This window comes from Stenella coeruleoalba (assembly GCF_951394435.1).
Source record: "Stenella coeruleoalba genome assembly, chromosome: 17".
Taxonomy (NCBI): Eukaryota; Metazoa; Chordata; class Mammalia; order Artiodactyla; family Delphinidae; genus Stenella; species Stenella coeruleoalba.
The window spans coordinates 2787227-2807527 of NC_137163.1; the positions used below are offsets into that span (position 1 = coordinate 2787227).

At 44.4% G+C, this 20301-nt stretch overlaps 1 protein-coding gene across 12 annotated transcripts in view; it reads left to right on the plus strand.

Moving 5' to 3' along the window:
- PTK2 (protein tyrosine kinase 2) overlaps window positions 1-20301 on the plus strand; it is a gene marked incomplete at its 3' end in the record, with an annotated part of 253282 nt that overhangs the window by 119270 nt on the left and 113711 nt on the right. For all 12 annotated transcript variants that reach the window (XM_079902116.1, XM_079902122.1, XM_079902124.1 and 9 more), the window contains 3 exons: window positions 1795-1874; window positions 4140-4202; window positions 17735-17789. In XM_079902116.1, the coding sequence (XP_079758242.1) occupies window positions 1795-1874; window positions 4140-4202; window positions 17735-17789 (198 nt within the window). The remainder of the gene's footprint in view (window positions 1-1794; window positions 1875-4139; window positions 4203-17734; window positions 17790-20301) is intronic.

Here is a 20301-nt window from a genome sequence, read left to right on the forward strand (position 1 = left end):
GGATAATTCAGTTCTATTGAATCAGTCTTAAATGCCTGCTATATTTAAGGAATAGAAATTACTATTGCTTGTAACTCTTATGGACAATAACATTTACACACAGAGGTATCCAAACCATAGTTTGATGACTTTATTCTTTCATTCATTTACTCAGTCTTCAGTCAGTCAGTGTTTATGGACCACCTAGGCAGAGGTGCTAATGCAGAAAGTAGAGCAAAGGTTTCAGAGGAAATGGCGTTTAGGTCAGAAGTAGATCACTGCTGGCTGAGCGGGCATCGCCTCCGTCCTGAGAGGGGTGAGTAGATGAGCACACATGCCCCTCAGGTTATAGGTTCTGGTACGTTAAAGAGGGCATGCCCGTCTGAAGACTTTTCTCTGTAAGAAAGAGATGTGGCTGGTTGACTGGAGAAAGTGTGAATCAGTGTGTTGCCAAGCTTCCTAGGCAGGCATTGCCGAATTTCCAAGCAGCCTCAGGCGATCGTTTGAGGTTTGTCTTCGGGAACGTAAAGCGAAGCACAGAGCAGAGTTTCTCCAGTTGCTCAGCAGTAAGCGTGGAGAAGGAGGTGGGTGGCTGGTTTCAGTATTTGCTGGTCTTGCCAGGGAATTAAAATAACGGGAAGAAGGAGGTTGGGAGGTTTGGGGGTCTTTTCAAGGGAAGGTTATGAACTATCACTATAAGGTTGGCAAAGTAGTTAACTTGGGACTAGAAATCTTTTGAACGAGCGAACTGACAGGCTAGGTAGCAATAGAACAGGATCTGTGGAGTTTTTCCTAGGGCAGAGGTCAGCGTACTTTTTTTGTGAAGGACCAGAGAGTAAATATTTTAGGGTTGAGGACCAAGAGGCCAAATGGAGGGGAGGGTATTATGAAATACTTATATAACAAGAGACAAGACAGATTTCCACGGAGTTCTGTATTGGTGAAATTCATAATATAATAATTGAGTGCGTTTTTTTGGTAATAAAGGTCTACTAATGAGAGGAACAGAAGTTCCTTTTTGGGGGAGGAGTAACATTTCACTTAATCGAAGTTCAGAATGAATGCTCCTTGTCATCAAAATCAATTGCAGATCTTGATCTCTTGATGCCAAGCTGTGAGATTTTACATATTCCATCTTTGAAAACATCTTCACGCTGATGAGTGCTCTCAGATACTGGTATCAGTCCCTCACAGTTATTGGTTGGAAGGCCTTTGTACAATTCATTAGATCCTTCTCTATATCACACTTCAAGCATGTTGGCACTTTGCAGATGAATCACTTATAGTCGATGGTTAGGTGGAATCACACCAGTTGCAGGATTAAATGGATTTTGAAATAACGTTAGTTTTCTTTGCCTTTGCATTGAGGTCCAAAAAATGGTGCTGGGACTGTAGTTCGAGTTCAGAAAATATAGCCACCGCAAGTTTGCCTGGAAATGGAGATCTCCCTTCTTGTTTTCCCTTTGACAACATGGAGGGTAGAAAGCAGCTTGACGTTATTGTGATTCACATGATGTTTAAGTGCTCATAGATCATATATGTTCTTTGACAACATGGAGGGTAGAAAGCAGCTTGACGTTATTGTGATTCACATGATGTTTAAGTGCTCATAGATCATATATGTTCTTCACAAAGGAAGACTGTTTGACTCTTTATTCTTTGGTATTACTCATTTTATACCCAGCATCTAGCGTGATTATTGACACAGTGTGTGTAAAGCATGTAAATGGCACCCAGTAAACATTTACTTAATGACTAAGTTTAAAACATATTCTCTTACAGCAACATTATTTTACCCATTCCTTTTTACTGTAGGTGAAGAGCGATTATATGTTGGAGATCGCTGATCAAGTGGACCAGGACATTGCTTTGAAGTTGGGTTGTCTAGAAATACGGTAAGGTGGTAACTAGACATTGAGGTCTTCATTCAACAGTGTTTTCTGTTATTTTTTCTAGGTATTTTTCTTTCCTGATAAAGATTATCAATAAAATACTGAATAAAATGAGTAAACTTTGATGATACTCTGAATTATGTTGACATTGCTAATTTTAGAATCTTTTAAAATATTACATTTAGAATTGAATGATTTATAAGAGTACAAGTATGTAAGCAAGTCTAAGGCTGAGCTCCCCAATAGAACCTTCTGTGATGAAGGAAATGTTCAGTATCTGTGAGATCCCATGTGCCAGCCACTAGCCAAGCTGGATGCTGAGTGCTCAGATGTGCAGCATCTGAACATAAATAGCCATTTATGTCTAATGGCTGCCATTATGGGGGATGGGAAACTGAGAATGTATTTCTTATTTCTGATAACATTTGTCACCATTTGTCATATATTCTGTGCCACCATTTAAAACTTGGAGTGAAAGAAATACTTTACCTTTGTCAGGTATAATTTAATTAAAATTTACCCCGGCTCGGGGCTTCCCTGGTGGCACAGTGGTTAAGAATCCACCTGCCAGTGCAGGGGACACGGGTTCGAGCCCTGGTCTGGGAAGATCCCACATGCCACGGAGCAACTAAGCCCGTGTGCCACAACTGCTGAGCCTGCGTTCTAGAGCCCGTGAGCCACAACTACTGAAGCCTGCGCGCCTAGAGCCCATGCTCCACAAGAGAAGCCACCGCAGTGAGAAGCCCGCACACCGCAACAAAGAGTAACCCCCACTCGCCGCAACTAGAGAAAGCCCGTGGGCAACAACGAAGACCCAACGCAGCCAAAAAAAAAAAAATTTACCCCAGGCTGCTAGTTTAAGATGTGTTGGTTAAATTAGCTAAAATTTGATTACGTGTACTCAAAACAGTGATAATTTTCCCGAGAGAGCACTGTTTTTTATATTATATAAGGCTATCAAATAACGGTTCCTACAAGGACCCAAAGATCATTAAGTATAACTCTCAACTCTTCATTAAAATTTGTTTTCAACCTTAATTATATATCCCAGTAAAAAAAAAAAAAAGCCATCTCTCACTGGTCTCTTCCCGTTCCTGGCCTTTACAGTTTTTGCTTGGGAAGCAAACTTGGCGCGCTTTCCTTCCCACAGACAATGCTGTGATGTATTACTTGGAAGAGGGGTCCAGGAGCATTAGGCCCTACGTGAATGGCATGCGTGCCTCTCTGGGTTCCCCTCCCACTCTGGCCTCTCCATGTTACGTTTATCCTTCTCCTCCTCTCCCCTGTTTGAGGTCACTGATTTTTGAACTCTGAAGGAAAAACTTGACAGAGTAGTCACCCGCCCAGCTGCCCCTCCCAAACTCCTCCCCCACATGAATAGAAAACAGGAGAACACATTAAGTGATCCTTTTTGGGCCCTTGAAAATTTTTTGTCGAAATCTAGTACTTTCGATTTTAAGTAGGCCAAAGAAAAAGTCAAACAAATTTAAAAAGCAAAACCAGTATTCATGTTATTACAGACAAGTTTGAAACAGTCTTGTTGATTACGCAGTCTCCTGGGAAATCACTTCAGGTGATTTGTAATATCTGTGTGTTCCAAAGCAGCTCGAGCTAGACCTTGTCCCTTTGTGAGATAACTGTGTACACGCAGAGAATCCCACCCACTTGGGGCAGATTTTGCAAAGGACTTGGTTCCAGTAAGACCTGAAATTGCTTGAACATGTAACTTGGAATAAGAAGTAAAATTCAGACTGTGAACACTCAGCGAGATAGGCAGCACTTCTCTGCTGCGCCTGGCGCCTGTTACCTGGACTAGCCCACTGCGATGATTCTGCTTCAGGTCCCATACTGTTTCCTTAGTAACTGTGGGTCTTCCCAGGAGCAGGTGGGGTGCGCACCGGCCACAGGGGCAGCCTGGGGTTCCTGGCACTGTCCCTTGAGGAAAGGCCAAGTACAAGTAGCGAATGTAGCTGATCTCTTTTACAGCTGGAATCTGGTTTCTCATTTTGCAAAGAGCCAGACCTGCTTCACATCAAAAGGGAACGTGAGATTGTTCAATAGAGATACGGTCTGTGTTAACTGATTTATGCTGCATTAGGATGCAGGAAAAATGCTGCGAATCAAATTGGTTCTTTATTTGTTGTTTATCAGAATGTTTGTGGCTTAGCCGCGTAGTAGTTAGATACCCCCCTTTCACGGTTTTTAATCATTTAACATCGCAGACATTCCCAATACCAATCTATGAGTGTGTATCTTCTCTGCTTTTAGGCGGTCGTACTGGGAGATGCGGGGCAACGCCCTGGAGAAGAAGTCTAACTATGAAGTATTAGAGTAAGTGCGGCACGTCCAGGCGCTGCCTGCAAGCATTCAGAGCTAAGTCACTTTTCAAACTGTAGATTTTACTGGTTTATCTTTACTTAAAACTTAATATTAAATCTGAAACACTACTGTTTCTAAAACTTTTATATCCGGAAGAGGAAAGTTTTATTAAGAAATGAATTCTTGGTGACGTTAATTATGTTAGCAAACATTTAAATTTGTTGATAAATGTCTTAGGGTTAATATTCTTTGGCATGTTAACACATAAATAATAAACTCTTCTGTCTCTGTAGATTTAACCATATTGGGATGGAGTTTCACTTCTAATTTATATTGAACTATGAAATTGTTATTATTTATATTCTCTTTATAAGTTTATTAGGGTTTTTTTTTCCCTTAGTTAAAAAAAAGTGGAAAGATGGGAGTTATTTGTTGCTCATGTATCAGAAAATTTAGGATAACTGAATATTTTTCCAATGGTGAAGTTAACAGTCATTAGACTGTTACGTTAGAGTATTTAAAATGCATATAAGACAGAGTGGGGCTTATGTCTTGGGAGGCTGAAAGTTCTGCACTTTATCTGTTGATAATTAATTCAGCAAAAAAATCACTGATATTTGTTATTTCCAGTTTTATTTTCATTAGCAATGGTGCAACTTTTTGCCAGCACTTTTCCTGGCCATATTATTACTGAAATTCTTGCGCTATTTGGAAGATGTTACTACAGTGAAGTAAAAGGTTGTCCATAAGTACCCTGCAATAATAGAGACTTGACATGGCTTTGGGTTTTATTTGACTTTCCAGGTCAGCCCAACTGCTATCACACTGTGAAAGTATAATATCCCACCATTTTGAAAACAAGATTTTACAGGGGAGGTATGGTCATTTGAAAATAAAAGTAGAAGTAAATATTTGGGGGAATTAGTTATGGAGCAGGTCCGACCATTTGCACTAATAACTGGTGGTAGACGTGATAGTTATTTTGCAATCACACAAGCCTCCTTTGTCCTAATTGTGACAAGTGAGGTAGCGCCCCGGGCAGCCTGTCTCGTTGTGGCGCGGATTCATCCCTTGATTTCTGGACCTACTGTATTAGCATAATGTAAGTTTCACGACAGTGTGCAGCGTACAAGGCACTCACTAAATATTTGTGGTTGTGTGTTTATGGACACATCCATCACATAATGTTGTGCCTCTTAACAGATTGAATAAGGATAAAACACGGAGTTGTTAGAGTTGAATGAAAACTTTTAGAGATCAATTGGGATATCTTAGTAGCCAGAATGATTTTAAGTAGAATTTTCCCTGCCCTTCAGTTGACAGCATAGAAGCAACAGTATCATTAATAACATTTAAAAAAAAAACAAAAAAAACTAACATTCACTGTGGTTTAGGTTTTTGTTTAAAATTGCCACATTCCTCAGCCTGAAAGACTCTTCCTACTGCTTAAAATACAAATGACTAGCATCAGAGGAATCATTGAAGGTCTTGTGTCAGGTACATGCTAGGTTTGTTCTCATTTCAAATGGAGGTTTTTGAAAAATATCCGTTTGTTTCTTTGTTTATTCGTTCATTTAACAAAGATTATTGAGCATCTGCTGAGCCCTTGGCAGCTAAGTGCTAGAGATGCAGAAGTGGATAATCCAAAGTTTTCACCCTCAGGAAGCTTACAGCTGGAAGGGAGACTCTCAGACAGTAAGCAGAGTTGTAAAATAATATAGTAGGAACTGAAGTAGAAACTTCTAGAGGGTGTGTGGGGGGTGGTACTCCATGTCTGAGGTCTGATGGGAGATGCTGTCTAGCCTGAGTGGTGGAGAAGGAACGTGGGCAGGCGGAGGCTGCTGCTCCGGAACCAGCCAGTCCCGGGAGAGAGCGCAGCATTTGCCAAGACACAGAAACGTGGACGGTCAGTTTACTGCGGGTAGAACACCTTGCCCGTCGGGGAGGGCTGCGATGTGTGTTGTAAACAGCTCCAGGTGTTGACACGGCCTCCAGACGATTAGGTCGTGATGACTCGGTGAGCCAGGTCCGTGACAGGAGGAGCTTTGTGATGGAGAATTCCATATTCCCAAATTGGAATGGTATTAAAGAAAGTTAAAAATGGAAGTAGGGAGCCCAGAAACTGTTGCATCTTTCCTTTCTCCTGGAGGAAGAATGAGTCTCTGACGTGGACTCCATAGCAGGAGCAGTGGAGGTGGGAGTTTACCAGAGTCAGGGTCTGCGGACTGGCTGCCTGGTTGGATTGGGGTGAAGGAGGCCAAAGAGGCATCTGGGGATTCTCGTTTTCTGTCCTGGGCCAGTGGGCATGTCAGTCACAAACAATTTTGTGTTTGGAGGGAAGGAGGATAAGTTGGTTGGGACGTGTTCAGTTCTGAGGGAACATTTGTGTTATTTAAATGAAAAAGGAAACAGAAATGTTGGTTTATTTTCTATGTTATAAAATCACTAAAACCACAGCTTTAAAAAAAATCTCTGATGGTACCCAGTGCCTAGATGTTGGTTTCTAATATCATTCTTCAATGAGAGGAAGCAGGACTCCTGATCCGAGGGGCAGGGGGAGATATATGGGCCTAGAGCATCTTGTAGAGCTGGAAAGGAGCAAGCGCTTAGAAAAGCAGGTGGTGGGGCTGTGTCGGAGCATCATATTGGAGTCCCAGTGACCAAAGGTAGGGCATTTGGGCAACAATGAATGACTTAGTTTTGGGTTATAGCCCAGAGTATGAAATAAATACCCATGGGCCTATATGAATATAAATAATTGAATAGATAAATATATAGAGAAGTGATAAATCTCCCACATAGAAGAATTCTAAGTAATTTATATGGACACAGCCTGAGGAGGCGGATCATAAAATCCCACCCTATACTGTGGGCTCCGCTTAGTGACGTGTGTCTAAAGAATAGAGTGTGGAAGGGTGTGTGAGTAACCTGACAGTGGAGCCATCTGACAGGCGCTACCTCAGCCAGGTGGTCACGGTCAGCATCAACACCAACAGTTCTGTTGATGGCATGTGTGTCCTTGGTGTGATCTGTTGAGAATGACACTTCATCTCTGTGGTCTGCTTCCCCAAAACCTAAAAACCCAATCCAGACTTGCGAAAAACAGGTAATTCTCATTTGAGGGACGTTTTACAAATTACCAAACCAGTACTACTCAAAACCGTCAAGATCTTTAAAAACAAGGCAAGTCTGAGAAACTGACACAAGCCAAGAGGAACCTAAGGAGATGTGACGATTAAATTGGATCCTGTGAAACAGAAAAGTGACATTAGGGAAAACACTGATGAGATCTGAAAGTGTAGGGCCTGTTAGTAATGATGTATCAGAACCGATTGATTAGTTACGGCAGAGGTGCCATAGTAATGCAAGGGAAAGCCAGGTGTGGGCTATTCAAGGAACTGTACTATCTTTGCAACTTTTCTGTAAACCTAAAACTATTCTAAAATAAAAAGTTTATCTTGGGAACAGTTCTCAAAGCTTTCTGAGATGCTCTTCCCGGGTTATAATCCTCCAATTTGGCTCGAATAAAATTTTCCATTTCTTAAAAAAAAAAAAAAAAGAACAAGAGAATTGGAGAGGAAAAAGCCAGCAGGCACTTAGAGATGATCTAAAAAGGTGAATCATTGTGCGAAGTTGGAGAAGGAGGGCCAGGTCAGTGGCTTGCATTGTAGCGTGCCCGGCTGTCAGAGAGTTGTCCTCAGGGCCACTGTGATGTGGACTGTGTCCCAGCCTGTCTTTGTGAGAGGCCCACGTCGGAACGGGAAGGGTAACTTAGCCATGGCAGCTGGGTGAGAGCCAGAGGTGTCATGGGAATGAAGAGAACAGGTACCTGGGGGAAATCTCCGTGGATAATACATTTGGATGTTTTTGGCAACAAGAAAAGTCTGTAAAAAGAAAGAAAATGAAGAAGCAGGTATCCATCAAGATGGATTTGGAGCTATATTTGGAGAGAGGAGCGTTAAGTTCAAGATGTGTTTGATATCAGAGTCAAAAATTGCATTAAAGTTGGTGTGAATTTGGCTTATTTCTAAAAATTACAGAAATCGAGGCGGCAGGAGAACAGATATGTGGAAGAGGGCCCACTGGAGTATTAATCAGTGCCTCCAGAACTTCAGCGTGTCTGTGGGGTCAGTGGCATGGAAAGTGTGGGAATCACCAGACATGAATTAGGGCCAGTGACTGTTGCCACCTGCAGCCAGAACAAAGCAGTACAGCGTGATTTTGTCACTTAGAGGCCTCCTTAGAGGATACTGATGAAAACCGGGACTCTCTGCTATTCCACAAATGGCCGTTGTGTAGTAGTTATTCTATATGTAAGATACTTAAATTAAGTAAACATGATGGTTAAGGAAAAGAAGGGGCAGGATGAGAGACTTCCAGTTCCCGCTGTTACTGTGCTGGTTTGGGGTCCTTCATAATGGCGTGAGTTGTGTGAACTCACTACCCCATCTCAGTGTGAGAAGTGGGGCGATGGAGGGGGCTCTTGCAGCAGGTTGCTCCCCTGTTGGCTGGCTCTTCCACTTACTGTCCTGGATCAGTAAAGCCCTGGGTTTCTGTTTCCAAATCTGTAAAGTAGGGACCATGGTGATACCTACCTACATACTGGGTTGATGTGGGGAGTTAAGAGAGAGAATCATGTCAAGAGCTCAATATAGTGCCCAGCACTGAATAAATGTTGCCCGTAATTATCATTGGGATCATTATCCAGAGGAGAGAGTTGAAACACCTTCCCATTTGGGGGCTGTTTTATATTCCTTTTGTAAATTGTACTTTTCTTCTGTTTTCCATTATGTTTATGTTTTTTTCTCATTGAGATCTTTGTCATACTAACCCATGGTTCGTAATATTTGTTGTATATATTCTCTCCCAATTTGTCTTTTATTTATTTATTTATTTAAAATTTTTATTTATTTTTGGGTGCGTTTGGCCTTTGTTGCTGTGCACAGGCTTTCTCTAGTTGTGGTGAGCCGGGGCTAGTCTCTGTTGCAGTGTGCAGGCTTCTCACTGAGGTGGCTTTTTTTTTTTTTACATCTTTATTGGAGTATAATTGCTTTACAATGCTGTGTTAGTTTCTGCTTTATAACAGAGTGAATCAGCTATACATATATATATTTGCCCATATCTCCTCCCTCTTGAATCTCCCTCCCACCCTCCCTATCCCACCCCTCTAGGTGGTCACAAAGCACTGAGCTGATCTCCCTGTGCTATGCGGCTGCTTAAAAATATGGAATGCTTCACGAATTTGCGTGTCATCCTTGTGCAGGGGCCACGCTAATCTTCTCTGTATCTTTCCAATTTTAGTATATGTGCTGCCGAAGTGAGCACTGCAGTGGCTTTTCTTGTTGCAGAGCACGGGCTCTAGGTGCCTAGGCTTTAGTAGTTGCAGCACGCGGGCTCAGTAGTTGTGGCTCGCGGGCTCTAGAGCACAGGCTCAGTAGCTGCGGTGCACGAGCTTAGTTGCTCCGCGGCATGTGGGATCTTCCCAGACCAGGGATCAAACCCGTGACCCTTGCGTTGGCAGGTGGATTCCAGGGAAGTCCCCAGTTTGTCTTTTAACTATGATTATATAGCTTTTCATCATACAGAAGTTTTTCTTTTTTAACGTGGTAAAATCTGTCCATTATTTTCATTCTGGTTTTGCGTTTCAAGACCTAATGTTTGTTCTAAAAGTTTTGTGGATTTATTTCTATTTTTACATTTCCAAATGTGTGGATATTTTTTGACTTTTTAAAAAAATTAATTAATGGCTGAGTTGCGTCTCCGTTGCTGTGCGCAGGCTTTCTCTAGTTGTGACGAGCGGGGCCTACTCTTAGTTGCGGTGCGCAGGCTTCTCATTGCGGTGGCTTCTCTTGTTGCGGAGCACGGGCTCTAGGCGTGCGGGCTTCAGTAGTTGTGGCTCGCGGGCTCTAGAGTGCAGGCTCAGTAGTTGGGGCTCACGGGCTTAGTTGCTCTGCAGCATGTGGGATTTTCCTGGACCAGGGCTCAAACCCAAGTCACCTGCATTGGCAGGCGGATTCTTAACCACTGCACCACTAGGGAAGCCCTGACTTTCTTTTGAAAATTAACTTCTAGCTTAATTGCATTATGATGAGGGAGTATGGTCTCTGTGATAAGAGCTTCTTTGACTTTTGTTGAGACTTTCTCTGTGGACTAGTGGAAGATCATTTTTCTCCAGTCATTTATTAGAAAGAAACTATAAACATACAAAAAGTTGAAGAATCTCCTGTTTTTGGTCTTCTCTAGTTTCACCATGTCTTAGACTTGGGTTTCTTTTTTATAAGCCCAACTTGGAACAAGATGTACTTTCCTGATTCTGTGGATTCATGTTTTTCACCTGGAAAATATATGCCATTATCTCTTTAATTGTCAACTGCATGTTTTTTCAGCCTTTATATCTCTTAACATCTTTCATCTCTATTTCTTGTGGCAGTGTGTGTGTGATTTCTTTAGATTTTTCTTCTAAATCCTTAATTCCCTTTTAAGTAGTGTCTTCTTGGCATACCCTGTCCATTTGGTTTTTCACTTCACCACTTATAATTTTCACTTCCAGAAATTCAGTTTCCTGTGTTGTGTAATACGCTCTCCATTCCTGGTAATCTCTGTTGCTCACGTATGTGATTGTGCCGTTTATTTCGTCAAGCTTTTCATGCCAGCTGTTTTGTGCTCTGTATCTGACAGTGACTCTGGGGTTTCTGGGCTGTCTCAATCTGCTGTTCCTCTGACTTCCTGAAGCTCCCGAGTGGCTTGAATCAAAGCCTGGTGGCCCAAGACTGATGAGTGGGCCTCCGGAGTGGGCATCTGACAAGAGCCAGGGAGTGAATGGCACAACTCACCCTCCCTCAGGTCCCAGCTCAGTCCAGGTCCAGCATCCCCACCTGCGGGCGGCATTGGGTCAGCCCTCTTCACCTCCAGCACTTTGGGTGTATAGGGTGGGGTCCTACAGACCTACTTGTTTATTACTGTGTTGGTTAAACAGTCATTGTTGTAGCTCAGCCTGTCTTCTGATAGCAGTTCCCTTTTTCTTAAAGTATATTGTTTAGAAATTCTTTGATATGTGTCTTCGGTGGTAAAATTCTGCTCCTGTCATCTTGTAGTTTTCTTTATTTCACCTTGTTCTTGGAAGGTGAAGATTCTTTACTCCTTCGCAATTCTAGTTGAATCGTGATATTTTCTCAGTACTGTTCCCTGGGTTCTGTCTTCCACCACAGCTGTTGAAAAGGCCCACCCAGGGCTGTGGACGAGGTATGGCTGGGAAGTGGTTCTCCAAGCACACTGAGGCTGTCCTGCCCGGGGACCGGCAGCCAGGGCCTCCGGGGGGTCAGCATTGCCCTTTCCTACTGGTTTCTGCTAGTAGCCTAGAGCCACTTAGAAGTGTAAATATTTTCTCAGTATGGAAAAGAATTATACATCAATGCAGAATGTTTCTTGTTAGTTTATTTTGGGGTTCTGGTTTTTCTTGCCAGTAAGGAGAAAAACTGTGAAATAGTCCATATAGTTGCTTAGTTTTGCCAGAAAATGTATGGACAGTCTCTGTAATTTATAATGTACTAAAGAAAACTCCTTCAGCTTTACCACATTTCAAAATAACTGTTTTCAATTATGCAATAAATAATCAGGCCCAACTTCGGAGGGTGGGAAAAGCACTATCTAAAAACGTTTGCATTTTTTCTTTAAACCAACTAAAGAGTTAATTGGTCTCTTTTCTCTATGTCTTTCCAACCCTGGTAGGACCAAGGTGCCTCTTCTGTAGGCAGAGGGGAAGTACTGGCCGTGAATATCCAGCCGCAGGCCCAGCCGCAGGCCCAGAATGTGGCCTCCTGGGGTCTTACCCTGCAGGGCGCACTCTGGAGTGTACTCGGGTGGCTCTTTTATTTACGCCTCCTGTAAATCAGAGACAGGAGTCAGATGAGCTGTGTTAAGAAAAATGTTTTGTTATCAAGCTTAAAAACTGCATTGCTGACAATGACAAATGGAACCAAAATAAGCTAATAACACAGTGTTAAAATTATGGTTCCTATGGTGATACTGTAGAAGGAAGAAACTTATGTACCAATGATTCTTCTTCAACGTACAGAATTATACTGTGAAATTATTTTAAATGAATCACATATCTTTTCAGTTCTGCTCATTTCCTTATTAAGTGGTTTGCTTTTTTTAGAAATTCATTTTTAATCATCTTTGCATTTAATGTATTTTGCTGTAGTTGTTTGTGTAACTGTGTCTCTTCTCTACTAGAGTAAGCTGTATTGATGTAGGGACCTCCTGGTATTTCCAGCACTTAGCAAAGTGTCTGATGTTTATTAGGTATTCCATCGGTACTTCCTCAGTGAATAAATTTGTGATATAAAATTAGCTGAGGTTAATTCTAATTGTGCATTGTTTTCATTCATTTTTAAAAATTGTCTTTATTGTCAGTAATAATCTAGTGCTTTTTTTAGCTGCCTGTGATAATTTATCAGTGAAGGGGATGCTCACAGATTTGGCATGAATTGATTGACAGTGGCTTAACTAAGAAGGTACTTTCTCTTTCACATAAAACAAGTACTAGGCAGTCAGTGCTTCTCATCACCAGGGCACTAGGCCCCTTGAATCTTGCCACCATCATCCGTAGCTGCCACCTGGTAGCCTAGGATGGCTGGTTGACCTTGCCTGTCACAAGGAGGAGGAGATGGACCTTTTCTCTCTCTCCCAGCCCCCTTTAAGGACACATATGTGCAGGTAGTGCTTTCCCTGAGAGGGACATTGGCTGAAACAGTGTCACATGGCCACACCTGGCTCCAGGAGAGGAAGGCAGCATCACCTGGTGTACCGGGCCAAAAGATGACTTCTCATTACTCAGGTTGAAGGAGAGGGAGGATCATTAAGAAGCAAACAGCAATTTCCATTGAAGTTAGAGAATTTTAAGTTTTATCAGTTTTTAAGAGGCTTAAGGTATCATTTGAGAGGTTAAAGGACCTCAGCGATATTCTTAATGATACTCAATTCTTGAGAGATTTGGGGCGAGGATAAGTTAGGGATACTGTATGAAAACGTGCATTATAGTTTTATTTTAAAGTTGTTTTTGGTTGCCTTTTTTGCTGGGGCTTTAAATTTATAAGAGTTATGTCCACAAAGTATTAATTAGTTAAAGCCAACAGACAAGGTCTGTATCTTCTCAGAAGTAGTGCGGAAGGAGAGATAAGTTTATACTTGGCCTGAGAATTCACTTATAAGAAGCTTAATGTATGTAAATAAAGCTATTCAAGCCTCAGGCCTCCCAAGGCCTGCTGTGTCATGGGTTTTGGGCGTGAACGCATGTGTGCGCAGGACAAGGCCCCCAGGCTAGGAGTAGCTAGGCGGACCGAGTGCGCTCTAGAAAGATCCATCGGGGAGCTGGTGCGGGGTATGGACTGCTGGGCGGCACCTCTTCCCCCTGATGCGGGGAGCGGCGCCTGCTGCCTGGACCATCGACGGCGAGTGTGGTCAGGGGAGCGGGAGGATGGCGCAGTCATGGGAGGGGGCAGAGCTCCGAAGTTGGACAGAAGGGAAAGAGCAAGACAGCCTCATCAGCCAGCAGTGGTCTGAACGTTTCATTAGAAGGACAGAGGTAAATTAAACGTTAACTCAGAAAATTCTGGTTTAAAATTGATCACAAATACAGTTTTAAGCCCCAGACACCCCAGATCTCAACGAGTAACTTTCTGGGCTCTCTCATGGTGCTGTCTCCTGGTGCCTGTCACGCGCTTGCACAGCTCGCATCAGGGTCTCACCCGAGGAAGAGACCGCAGGGCGGTGACTCCCCTCTCCCCCTCCCCCACCCATATCTAACGTGATGCCCAGTGTGGGGAAGCGGGGGAGTACAACAGGCTTGCTTTCTTTGAAGCTTCAAATCAGAGTGAGTTGCATCTTAGAGAAAAGTCGGAGGAAGAGTTACTGGGAGATCTGCTTCCGTGCATGGGCAGCCCCAACCCAGGCTCCTGTCTGGCCCCCACTTCCTCCTGCGGGATCCGCGGTGGTCTTGCTGAGCGGGCCCCCCGGAGTCCCGGGCAGTCGTGGTTGTCCCTGTGGGGCTGTGTGGCCGGGCCCACCGCCCTCTCTGAGGAGCCCCGGGGGCCAGGGAGCCGAGGCCGAGATTTTCTTGCTGTAAGCCCATGCCACCACTGCAGGCCCTAGGCTGTGAAGTGTCCTGTCCGCCCAGCCAGCGCGGGCGCCCTTAGCCCCCATGGCTCTGAGCACCTGAAGTGGAGCCGGTGCAGCTGGGAACTAGATTGTTAACTGAATCTTAGCTAATTTAAGTGTGAATCCTTCATGGGGCTACTCTTGTGGACAGTGCGTTCTCACCTAATATTAGTATCTCGTTAACTGCACGTGTGGATTAAGAAGGTTCCTTTGGGCTCACGTGGGAAATCTGACAGCCTGATACTGGGGTTTGGGAATTGGGGGGTGGCTGTGTCCTAAAAGTTTCATGAAAGCTAGTTTTAGTCAAATGAGTTTACCTGTATTTAGGATCTACCCTTTGATAATTATTTACATAGTAAAGAATTGCCTCATTATAAAGGCCAGTAGTTTTATTTTGTTTGTGCGACATCAGTAGTGTTTACTGTTTTGTTCATCTTACCTCACGGCTGTACAGACTTTGGGTTCAAGTGAGTTTTATGTCACATAAAGCTGAGAGCTAGCCTGCTGCCCATCAGACAGCTCCTCGTAAGCCAGTGCCCGACACGGGCTGGAGGGAGGTGGCCACGTGTGAAATGGGACAGCCTCTGTGGCCCTGCCAGGCTTCTTGGAGAGTGCTGAATGCAGATGTCTCAGGAGGCTTTCCCTAAAACCGTGAGCGCAGCGCCTGAGCTGTTTCCCAGTGTCCTCCACCGCCAAGCCTCGTAGATGGGCTTCTTGGTAAAGTTGAATCAGAATGTGTGGAGCGGGGTGGTGGTGGTGTGGAATTCTCCCAGCGATTCTGTGTACTTTATCCTCATTTTTATTTTCTCACTTGCCATGTGTCCCATTTTAAAGGGTTCTAATGTATGGGCAGGTGTTACAGACTCATTATTACTCAAAAGTAGTTGGAAAAACTAAACTGCATACTTGCTAAACATTAGTTGGCCTTAGCTTTTTCTTCCTTAAATGGAGTTGTTCTCACCTTGGAAGTAAAAGTAACACCTAGTAATAGGCTTTATTTTCACACAGAAAAATTCAGCCCCCTTGGTCCATCTTTAATTTTTCCATTTGTGACAAAAATGAGTATGATAAATTTTCTGCTTTCCATTGGACTCTAAGAAAAATACTGGGTTGGCCAAAATGTTCGTTTGGGTTTTCTGTAATATCTTATGGAAAAACCCGAACGAACTTTTTGGCCAACTGATAGCCGCAGAGCTGTGTTGAGTAGTGGCAGCTGATGGTCTCACCGTGGGGAAGAGGGCATCCCTGGCCCTGGTGTTCCCTGCCCCCCATCCAAAGACTTCCGTGGCCAGCTGCCTCCTTGAGATCTCCACCAGGAGGTCTCGTGCACCCTGCTCGACCCCTCTCCAGAAGCAGAAGTCCCAGGAGGCACGCCTGGGCCCCCGGGCTTCCTCTTCCTGGTGCCTCGGCCTTCCCTTGTCACCTTTCATTCAGCGCTGCTGGCTCTGCGTCCAGAGCATCCCTGAGCCTCTGCTGCCCACCCTCCCTCCCACCACCCTCCTCCGGGCTCCCAGCAGAGCCTCCCTCATACCTGCCTTCCAGCCTGTGTCCTCCCCTCCTCCCTACAGCACGTCTGCTCTTGGCACCATCAGGTCACGCCTCCCTCTGCTCATGATGACGGCTAGTCAGGCCTGTAGACCAGACTCTCGCCAGACAGGAGGGGCATCCCGGGTGCTTCCGGGGGAAGGGGAACTACCCGTGTAGAGTTCTAGGGACTTAACACATTCTCACTGTCTCCTCAGCACCGCCGTTGGCAGCAGGGATTAGCATCCCTATTTTACACGTGGGTCACTGAGGTTGACAGGCATGAAGGCATAGCCAAATCCTCCTGCGGCAAAGCCAGGATTCCAGTGCAGGGCTCCCTCTGTGAAAATAAGGTCTTTATATTATGGAACAGCTGCCTGCAAAGGCAGACAGGGAAGAAAGTGCTCAGGAATAATGCCTCTAAGATTCTAGGGTGTTGGTTTATCTTTTATGTGCTTATTTTGCTACTTCCGATAGTGATTAGCACCCAAATCCTTAAAATGCAAAGTTCCTGTCTTTTTAGGAGGCAACAAAAAGTGGAAGAACTTGGGTGGACACCTTTCCCTGTTCATATCTGAAAAGATAAGGAAGGGAAGTTATAAACAAAAGTGGTTAGAAAAATAAATGGAAAGCCAGGAGTTACATGAATTTGCTGATAAGTAAATCCAGAAAACAGTGTGTCATAGGAGCTGAGGAAGGACTGTGTACGGGAGCAGTGAACAGTGTCATCATCATCACCACAGAGTGAAAAAGAATATGAGAACTGAGACCAGGATTTAGCAAGGAGTTCGTCGGTTTAGGTACTAACTAGTAGAGTATGGAATAGGGGATTAAAATGTTCGGATCTAGAGTCAACCATATAAACTCTGACATGTTTTCTATGGTTTCATTGGTAATACTTGCTAACTTACAATTACGTGTGAAGAAGTCATCCCTGCTTTATTTTTTTAATATACTTTATGTTCATTTTATTTTTTTATGTAATCCTGAGAAGGTACCTTTATTTCGCTTTTCTCCTTCTTGATCCTTTTATATTTTCCATGTGTCTCCTGATAATCTTTCATGTCTAGAGGCTTTATTTCATCTTACTAGCGCACGATTGCCCTCTAGTGGCCAAAAGCCTGGCTCACTTAGTACCCAAAGTAAGTAGAAAATGAGAGTGAGCTGTTCTTTCCATCGGTTTTCTTGGCCGGAATGCTTTGAGGCTCTTGTTACTAACGATTGATTTTGTAGCTTGATCTAAAGAAAATGACTGGGATTTTCAGCATTTCCACACATTCAGCTTTTTGACCTTAGGCCACTCACTTAATTTCTCTTTTTTTGTTTTGTTTCCTGTGTGAAACTGAGATTATAAACATTGATTAATGTTAATCAAAAAGTTTATTTTTAAAAACAGTCAACCTTTAGGATTAATCTAAGGTATTTAAGCTTCCCTGCTATATCCCAGATCTTTCCCTAATCAGGCCAGTCTACTTTCTATACAAATACAGTGCGTTACCCAGTTGGAATCGAGGTTTATAAGGCTAACCTTCAAACAATGCTCAAAGAAGAACAGTTTGTTTACTGTTGTAATTTACAAAGAGGCAATATTTTAGAGGGTTTGCAATAGTAAGGCTTAAAAAAAAAAGACTTTCTACCTAAACCAGCTTGTATCGGTGTTTCCTGCACAGATCTAGAAAATTACTTGTCCCACCTGTTCCATGACTGTGCGGGTACATTGGAGCTTTATTATACTTATTTCCTTCTAGAATAACATGTGGAAGGGTAAATAATTTAAACTGCTTTTATGTTCTTGCGACAATGTCATGTTATTCATCGATTTGGTGGTGTTATTTGTTAATACACTTCTTTTTGTATTTCAGAAAAGATGTTGGTTTGAAGCGATTTTTTCCTAGGAGTTTACTGGACTCAGTCAAGGTAATTAGTCTGCTTTATCGTAATAGGCGACCGCGTTAGGCGGACCCCTCCCCCGTGGTATGCGGTTTTCTCCTTTCCGTGTGAAAGTCGTAATATAAAAGGCTGACAGTTACTCTGGTCATGCTGAGGGCAAGCAGATGTTTAAAGGCGTAGCATTCTGCCAGAAAGCCGTGGTCTCGCCTCTTGGTTGTGAGCGCGTCCGGCCAAGCACAGCACCAAGAAGGCTGCGAGCACAGCGGTCCTCGTCGCCTGAGTCTTTGCGGTCTCGGGTATTTTGACACACGAAAGTACAGAAGCGGCACGTCAAAGAGCCATAGTGGCAGCTGTAGCGTGTGTGCGCGCATGCGTGCGCGTGCACGCGTAGAAGTGTGTTCTGGAGGTCTGTCTGCTCTTGTTTCCACCAAGGGCACTCCTCCCCGTTAGTAACTCTTGCAGGGCACCAGTTCCTGTCTCTGCCTGTAGCTCCCACTGCAGGGGAGGGGACACCGGGGACCCGAGGTGTGGTTCCCCAGCCCATCCAGAACATGGTCCAGTGTGGTGTGAGGACGCAGCTTTGGATCAAGATAGAGTCCAGCTCAGCTGAGCTCTGCCATTTCCTAGCCTCATGGTTTTGGACCTGGTTTCTTATTTCCACAACGAAGAAAATAATATTTTGTAGGGTTGGTGTGGCTGTTCAGCAGATCGGTGTGTGTATGTGTATAAACTGCTACCACAAGTACCTGTCACAGTGCAGTTTATAGACTGTGGCTGTTACTGCTCTGACTTTCTATCACAGAGGACATGTTCCACACTAGAGCAGCCATGTGGAAGACCATCCCACTCACTGAGGCCCAAGTGGGATAAGACAGAACACAGTGGTTCAAAAACTGGCTCGGAAGCCAGACTGCCTTGGTGAAAGTTGTGACCCGATCACCTTGAATCACTTGGGACTCAGTTTGACCTGGAGAGTGAGGCCCTGGCATGGGCGCAGAAGCCCACCCTGTGCATCGGCCTGCCCTTTGCTGGGTGGACCCAGGGGGAGACGCTCACAAGTGTAAGACACCGTTCCTCAGGGCATTTACCCCATCACTGGACAGAGAAGTGCACCACCCAGTGTAAAAGTAGAAAGCAGGAAAGGATACGAAAATGGCTATGTCACATTAATAGCACCATCAGTGCTCAAACATTAGTCCCAGGGTGGCCTGAGAATTACTGCGAAGTCTCCTTAGAGCTGTGTGTAGATAAGCAGTTATCACAGGAGGTATGACTGCTGGCATTTGGGAGCCCAAGAAGTTATTCTGTATTTAAAAAGGATCCTCATACTCAAAACAAGCCACCCCAGGTCCACGTCACAGGTGCCATTGTGTGAGTGTAGCCGAGGTGAGAAGGCCCCGGGGAGGTCCCCCATCGCCGGCTCTTCTAAAGCTCAGCCTCGGCGTCCTCTCCCGTACAGACTGCTCACCTCCCTAGGGGGCTGCAGAAACATCCTCCACCTTAGGGTCCTGCTCAGGGTCTTAATTTTTAATTCTACTTTCTCAGGTTTTAATTACTAGATATTTACTTGTTTGCATTTTGTCTGCCTGCTTCCACTATATTTTAAGATCCACGAGGACAAAGATAACATCTGCTGTGTTCTCTGCCCTAAACCCTGTGTTTGGCATGATTCCGGGCACACAGTAACATTCGCTAAATCTTATTTAAGTGAAAAAATGAATGAATAAGTTTAAGGGCCGCTTGAAAGATGACTGGACTTAGAGGAGGCACTTTCCAGGTAGAGGGTACCGTGTGGAAGGAGGTATGAGAATAGCGCAGGTGATGATACTCCTTCACAAGGTAGAAGAACCGGAAGGCTGGAGAAGCTCGTTTCCCTGGGCAGCCCGCTCTGACCCTGCTGTCACTCCAGAAACGTCCCCATTCCTGCACAGGACTTGTCCCCTCCAGGTGTCTTTCAGGCTGTCCCTCAGGACCCAGCCTGACTGGCCTTCCTCATCCTCACCCTGCTGCCGACCCTGATGCGCTTCTGCTGCTGTTTGAGCTCCACCGGGCAGTCAGGTCAGCCCTGTGACTAGAGCTCAGACACTGTGGTCGCCTGTGTGGACGTCAGTACTCAGATGAGAGCACGTAGGGGCCCTGGGTGTTCATGGCAGGGGAGGGACATGGTCACCTTTTGGACTTTAGAACATAAACCTGACAGCAGCGTGGAGGACAGATCGAAAGCAACAGCACTCCAACCAAGAAGGCTTGGAGGTGATTAAGGTGATCAAGGTGAGCAGTGTCAGCCCTGGAGGCAGTGGTGGCCGAGCCTGTGTGTGCACGGGTAGTGGAGGGGAAGGAATTGACCCTCGGGAGCTTGAGAAAGCTTCGCGAGCCAAACAGATAGCACTTGTGTTTTCTGAAAGGTTCAGTTGCTGCTGATTTTGATGCGAGCAGGGAGAACAGAATTGACTTCTAGCTTCTGTTTCTTAGGTACAGATTCGTCTAGTGTTTCATTTCTCACACGCTTTCTAATGTAAAGGAAATCAGTATACTTTTG